The following is a 7258-nucleotide window of genomic DNA, read 5'->3' as shown; positions in this document are numbered from 1 at the left end:
TTTCTAGTTACACGCGTTTGGCTCTCATGAGTAACTCGGCACGAGCATTCATATCCAGTGATTGAAAAAAAGTTTAACTAAACGGCAATAGAAATTTGGGGAACTCTTCCTGTATTACGTTCGGTTCCTTTTGTTTTGTTTTGAAAAGGCCATTGTAGCTAACTTTATTGATTAAAATCAACACTTACATCGTTTGCAAGATATACTAGTAAGCAACTAGGGGATCATCGTCCCAAGTACAAGATATAGTATTATGAAAACTAAACTTAGCTAGCTCATGGGCAAGAAATATTTGCTTCTCTGGGACAATACAAAAATTCAACACTACCAATCTGAATAGCCATATCCACACAATCCGCATATATAACCGCCGCGGGATCCCACCATTGGTATTGGCCTGTACAGAAATTTATCACTTCCATGGAATCGGACTCGTCCTACAACCTGTTTATTCCAAGGGAATTCGCAAGATGAAGTCCATCTTTCATTGCAAGTGCCTCCATAGTTGATACATCCGCAGCATATGTGTAAAAACAACAATTGGCTGGAACAACCGATCTGTGATCATCTCGTAGAAGAACTGCTGCAGTTGATGTCGTTCCTGAATCCACATAAAAGGGCGCGTCTACATTAAGTTTCAGAAATCCAGGGTGTGGTTTAGACCATCTAGGCTTCGGATCGGATGTGTGGATCCTTGTATTAGATGCATTTGCTGCAATCGCTAGTACAGAAATCGGCCAGCAACTAGCCGACCACACCCTTTCTGCATGAGTTGTTTGTCTCCTAGGCCACCATCAATACCAACACCCAATAGCAAAGACAACTTGAACATCCACGTGATTCAGGCCCTTCATTGGTACTGGTTTTAGACATAGAAGACGTTCCAATATTGCAGAGCTTGATAAGTCAATCAGTAATGCCTCTTGCACCATGCTTTCTAGTCCCAACGCCTAGTAGTAGTGTGGGTTAAATGCTTAGCAGTAGCGCGGGTGGCCGTGCTACTGATACGACGCTATAGCTAACGCTTATCAGTATCATGGTTTGACCCACGCTACTGCTATCTAGGAATAGCACCAGCGTCAGTCTCCAACACACGCTACTGCTAATAGCTGTAGCGCCCTTGAACAAAGAGCGCTACTGCTAAGAACTCGCTACTGCTAAAGCTATACCCCGCGCTACTGTTATTAGTTTTTAAATTTTTTTTTCTGCTTCATATTTTTTGCTGCTGAATTTTGTTTAGGGCTTTATACAATACTCTCTAGCATATCATACACATACAAATGTAATCATAGCATATACATACAAATAGTCTCATCAAATCATGCCATCATCATAATCATCATCCAACACAATGTGGTCTCTCGTCATCATCTCGAAAATAGCGATACAAGTCTCGAATACTTGCAACTACATGGTCGTCCATCTAAACAATGATATACGCGAGAAGAGCTATCACTATGAGTGAGAGCGGAACTATGCAGTACATGAGGCGGCGGTTATGAGACCTCTCTCGCGCTAGCGTGAACCTCAAGTAATTAGCTTCTTCTTCTTGTCTGCTTTTGAAGTCTTTATGGCTGGCGCCCGAGACCCCATCCACTTGCGCCTGACACTCAGGCCACTCGTCGTACACTCCCGGAATCTTCCCTTTGTACACGAGATAGCACTGCTTCTTCGCCATCAAGAATCTAGGTACCTGTTAGAGATGCATATTCATTAAGAGAATGTACAATCATATGCAACAAAATATACTAGAGCACCATGAAAAAGAAAGGGTTAGCAACTAGATGCAACATATATTACGTAAATTAATTAACTAGAGGTACGCAGGTCATCGTACCCAAACTAACAAAGTAGCGTTACGCAAGTTCGGTAGGAACCGTGGACAACAAAGTTTCATCGCTACAGAAAGTATACAAGTTCAACCGACACATACCATCATCATCGGCATGGTAAATCACTAGAAGTTCCATCCTTCCATATCATCGAGGATGGACCCTAGCTTCTAGAACGGCGTGAGGTCCTGACGTTGCATGCCCATGCGAGTTCGGACGTTAGCTCGTGATATAGGGCCGTGGTGGAACATCCCCTTCTCATTGACGACTTCTTTCATGATGATCGTTGCAATGTCCATCTGGATGTGAAAGAAGTCATCTCTAAGTTTATAATTCGCTTCTCCATGAGATTCTACCCACTTGCGGATATGATCATCGTTTTTGCTTGTCATGCGAAGCTTTTGGTGATCTGTGTTGAACTAAATCATGATATGGAGGAGGTAGAATCCATATTTCTTGATTTATTTTGGGACATGGATGCAGCAAAAGGTAGTTTTATGCGAGAAACCCAACTTCTTGTTCCTTTGTTTCCTGATCTGCAGGTGGCCACCCCCAGGTGTCGCCACAGCCGCCACAGCAGCCGCCCCGACTCCTCAAGGAGGCCACTCTCATGGACGTAGATTCTGTCCATCAGATCGAGATAATGACGGAGCAGTCGCTCCGTTACATGGGGCTGTCGCAGGCGTGCATCAAGGATGAGCCGCCGTCCCCGCCACGCCACCACGTCAAGCCCGAGCCGGCGTCCACGCTCCTGCCAGTGAAGGAGGAGCCGGTCTTGCCCCGGCACAACCGCAACGTCCAGATCAGACGCCGCGTGAAGGAGGAGCTGGCCTTTCCCCCGCACCACCGCGGTTTCCAGATCGAATGCCGGGTTATCGAGGAACTGCGTTGCCGCCACAGCATCAACGCGTCATTCTTGCCTGCGTGATGCCACCGCCTCGCCGTTAAGGAGGAGCTGCCGCCCGCACTCGAGAAGGCGTGGGGCTGCCTCCTCCACTACCTCGGCGGTCCCTCGGGCTCGAGGGGTGTCGTGTCTGAGGTGGAGCGCGCGGCTCAGCAGCAGGAGTGGTACGATCGACGCAATGCCAGTCACCGCCCCGCGTTTGCCAAGAGCGATGTGGCGCCGGACTGCGTCCATAACGACCCAGACCTCGCCGCCATGTGGGCGCTCGACCGCCCCGTGACCACCACAAAGACGGCAGCCAGGCGTCGCCGCTGCCTTGACGGCGAGCTCGCCAAGATCAATGAGGAGAGGTCGCTTAGCGACTGCTCCGCGAAAGCTGGTCGCGGCAAGGCCGCCGCCAGGGCTTCGAAGGCCACGTTGGCAGTGGTCGTGGTGGCACTCTGCATAGCGCAGCAGGAGGCAGAGTGTCTCCTTCGCGAGCGTAGCCAGCCGCCGGACAAGGCTGCCACGGCCCTCCGGTGCCATTCCGCCGCTAGAGGGACCACGAGGATGACGACGGCACCGACGGAGACAGCGGTGCGGCAGGACATGGCGGCCATGCGTACAAGGTGGTCGTCCGGTATAAGGTTTATGTTTTTTTCTAGTTTTTAACTTAAACGGTTGAAATATTGACCGTTTTTTAAAATATATGCGGACTTGAATGAAATCCATCCGGTTTAATCGAATTTCGTAAGGTTGGTTTGAATTGTAGACCCAATGTATGTGGCTAGCGTTGGATATCGTCCTCCCGCATCCGTGTCCACGGGCTGGTCTCTCCCTTTCTGCAGACGGATGCGGGAAAAATTTTGTGGGTTCCTATTGGAGATGCCCCTTATTGATTGTATAATAACAATGTCATTTACAAGTCGTGATGAAATAAAGTTCGGGATTCTGAACCCCGGAAAGCTAATGTTCTAGAACTCAAAGTAGCCTTTGCTCAGCTATCAGCAACATGATTAGGTTTATAGAGTCATAAGTGATCTATGGCGATTGGAGGAGTCCAATGTCGGTCCGGTCTCCTTGACTTGCACGACACAAATGTCGATTTCCTTCTTCTTAGAGAGCCCATAAGCCAGGCTAGAGTCTGGGACCCAATATTAGCACGGGGGCCCTGTGCCGGCCTGATGGATTGAGTTACGGTGTCCAGTGGCACCCCTGGGCCATGGCATCGTGATTGTTGAAATTCATCATGGGCCGATGGCATTGGAGAACATGTCTATATACAATCTATTGTCTGAGTTATACATTATTCGTGGTTCACGCCTCGTTCTAGTTGTGAAATTTTGGGGCTGACACCGGAGTCGCTTGATCACACTTGCCAATCACGACATTCAATAACACAGAGGAACTCATTTGCACGACCATGATTAGCAGACCAGTGAACAAAAGTTGTAGGGAGACAAACTTCGGAGTTCTTGGTCATTAACCTTTGGTGGATTTATGTATAAGATCAAGTGAGCTACTCGACACCCTTGTGTTTTTATTTATTTACCGAACTCTCCCAAAAGGAGAGTATATATAGCCATCCATTCCTTAGCCCATAAGAAATCTTGCTTCATAAATTTGCTACACTCCTTGGTCACCAAGTTACTTCATCTCTCAAAGCTTATCTACAAGATACCTTGGAGCAGAAGGAACTTGCATCACAAGTTTCCTTGGTAGTGAAGCAAACTTGCATGACAAGGTTTCTTACTAGTGAAACTTGATTGTAGGGTAAGCTTGCTTAGTGGAGAAGAAAACTTGTATGGCAAGCTAGCTTAGCCAAGCGTGTCCAGATACATCTGTATCTAGATAAATCTAAAACTACTTTTTTAAGACAAAGGGGCATGAGTTAAATGTTTCTATTACAGTGTTATATTATCTGCATAAGTACGTGTTATAACACGTAGTTTCAAACAGTTCCAAATATATTTCGCCATACTAAAAAATCGCCAATTGTGACGACCACATTGACAGCCAATGCTACCGGACGCCGAAGCCTATGGGCTAGAATCGTGGGCATCGTGCGTCTATGTTAGGTGTGACCAGGTCGGGCGTGAGTTTCTCTCAGCCGATGTATAAGTACAGTGTGAGAGAGTAGGGTGGTCTACAGCGTGAGACAGCGCGAGTAGTATTAATTGTCTTCATACACTCTAAACCCCAAATCCCAGCTTTTTCTGTTCATTCTCTAGCCCCCAATTCCAATCTAGATCTGGATCCAGGAGTGTGACAACGACCTGCAGCGCCAAAACACAGCGCCGTGTGCGCGATCTCAAACCGAGATCGATCGACGATGGCATCGGAGACGGTTGCACTACCGGACGACGCGCTCGCGGAGGTCCTCCGGCGTCTCCCCCTGCACATCCTGGCCGAGGCCTGGCGGGTCTGCAAGGCGTGGCGCCACGCCGTCGACGACCGCCTGCGCGGCAGCCTGCTTTCGCGCTCGGTGCACGGCATCTTCATCAACTTCTCGGGGTAGTACTTCTCGGAGTTTTTCTCCCGCCCGTCGTCGGGCCCGGCGATTGACGGAGGGTTCGACTTCCTACCTTGCATGGGCGTCGAGGTCAAGGACCACTGCGACATGGGCGTCAAGGTTAAGGATCACTGCAGCGGCCTTTTGCTTTGCCGCGAGTCGAGCTACCGTGCACTGGCGTGCCCGCGCGAGTATGTCGTCAACCCGGCCACCCGGCGGTGGGCGCGTTTGCCCAAACGCCCCCCGCCGCTCATGATAGGATTCGACCACACCGCCCACCTCGCGTTTGAGCCCGCTGTGTCGCCGCACTACCAGGTCTTTCTGATCCCACGCGTGCCATGGCGACTGCCATCCAACGGAGAATCTGACGACGACGATGACAACCCGTTGCTCGAATTGGAGTGGCCTCCCGCGTCATATCTCGTTGATGTGTTCTCGTCGGTGACTCAACGATGGGATACGACAACCTTCCTTCGGGAAGGGGAAGCTGCCGGGATCATCGCCGACATGCAGTTGGATTGGCGGTATGATCCATCTCTCTATCATGCCGTATACTGGCAAAGCGCACTCTACATCCATTGCCAACATGGCTATCTTACGAGGTACGTATCGTAGTTTGCTTCAACAAATTGTATATACCACCATGATTCACCCATGTTTATATTAATCTACTTTATCTGATTTGTTTGTGTTTGCAGAATGTCCTTGTCAGATCACTCGTACAGAGTAATTAAACTACCAGGTGCCGGTGGATTGATAGTATATTCCAACCACCGTCTCGGGAGATCATCGCAAGGGGTGTATTGTGCAATACTTGATGGCTCAATACTTGATGGTTCGAAACGACTTCAGGTTTGGTATCTCAGTGAATCGTGCGGTCGAATAGAATGGGTGTTAAAACATGATACCCGTCTTAAGACCGTCTATGCTCAACAGCTGGGCAAACAATGGATCTTACAACAGGTTAACCTTCGTAAGGAGTACCCTGACTATGACTGGAACTCAGAGGATAACGTTCTTGACATTGAAGACGTTGTTGAAGAGGCTGTAGATGTCATTGAAAATGAAGAGCACATATCTTATGGTTTCCTTGGATTTCATCCTTATAAAGAGGTTGTCTTCTTGAATACATCAACAAGAGGACTGGCCTATGACTGGATCAACTCAAAATTCCAGGACTTGGGCAGTTCATGGACATGTCAAGCGTATGGAACACCATATGGAGAGACATGCGTATCTTTTCCATACACGCCTTGCTGGGTAAGCGCGTTTCCTGGAAACGAATTAGAATCTCTTCTTTTAGACGAGAAGCTATATAGGAACAAGCTAGAACTGGAAGCTCAACTTGAGGAGGAATCCTACTTCACCTACATGGGCGAGTACGAGCTGCGCAAGCAGTCTGGGCGTGCCAAGAGGGTCAAGGACTCCGCCGCCAAGATTCGTCGCAGACACCACATTGCCGCTCGGCAGGAACCCATCATCACCGACATGAAGTCGAAGGTGAATCGCACCGGGGCGACCAAGTTCAGCCTTGGCAAGGCCACCACAGAACTAGTCACCGCCATAGTTGGATCCTAGATACCTAGTTGATTAGTTTCCTGGAAACAAAGATGATTATGTATGTGCAAATCAGATGCCCTAATCATCGCCAGCTTCATTTATCTTGCCTTACATACATATTACCTATTTGTGCTCAGCTTCTGTCGGAGCCTTGTCTCGGTACTCTGCACAATTTGTATCGTTGTTATTTCGGTTTGCCTCGTAAGACTATGTTACTTTGTTATTTTCCGTTGTCGGGCTTTATTAATTTAAACCTGAGTGTTTCTTGTGACTTTCTTCTAAAGTAGGTATGTGCAAGCAATTTGGAAAATCAAAATTTTTTTTTGTGTATCTTGCATTTGATTGGAGAAAGCTAACATTGCCTGCCATGCATCTGCCTTCCTATTTGGTCAAGAACGCACACAAGTTCAGGTTCTTGCTTTCTGATGAATGCTTGAGATCAGGTAAAACAACAACAAACTGTTTAATTTG

General features: G+C 48.1%; 1 protein-coding gene across 1 annotated transcript; it reads left to right on the top strand.

Annotated features, from left to right (window-relative positions):
* The first annotated feature begins 4858 nt into the window (after positions 1-4858).
* On the top strand, positions 4859-7115 carry LOC123131935 (uncharacterized). Its single transcript, XM_044551660.1, has 2 exons — positions 4859-5829; positions 5926-7115. Exons 1-2 carry the CDS (start codon positions 5306-5308, stop codon positions 6803-6805), a joined length of 1404 nt encoding a protein of 467 aa, XP_044407595.1. The 5' UTR covers positions 4859-5305; the 3' UTR covers positions 6806-7115.
* The last annotated feature ends 143 nt before the right edge of the window (positions 7116-7258 follow it).

This window comes from Triticum aestivum, chromosome 6A (genome assembly GCF_018294505.1).
Source record: "Triticum aestivum cultivar Chinese Spring chromosome 6A, IWGSC CS RefSeq v2.1, whole genome shotgun sequence".
Taxonomy (NCBI): Eukaryota; Viridiplantae; Streptophyta; class Magnoliopsida; order Poales; family Poaceae; genus Triticum; species Triticum aestivum.
The sequence above is the reverse complement of the archived record's forward strand: the minus strand, read 5'-3'. Positions and strand labels throughout refer to the sequence as shown.

Bases quoted from the DNA above. Each gene is read 5' to 3' on its own strand.
- LOC123131935 (XM_044551660.1), top strand. From the start codon at position 5,306: ATGGGCGTCGAGGTCAAGGACCACTGCGACATGGGCGTCAAGGTTAAG. The intron at 5,830-5,925 runs GTACGTATCGTA...TTGTGTTTGCAG, and splicing joins CAACATGGCTATCTTACGAG to AATGTCCTTGTCAGATCACT.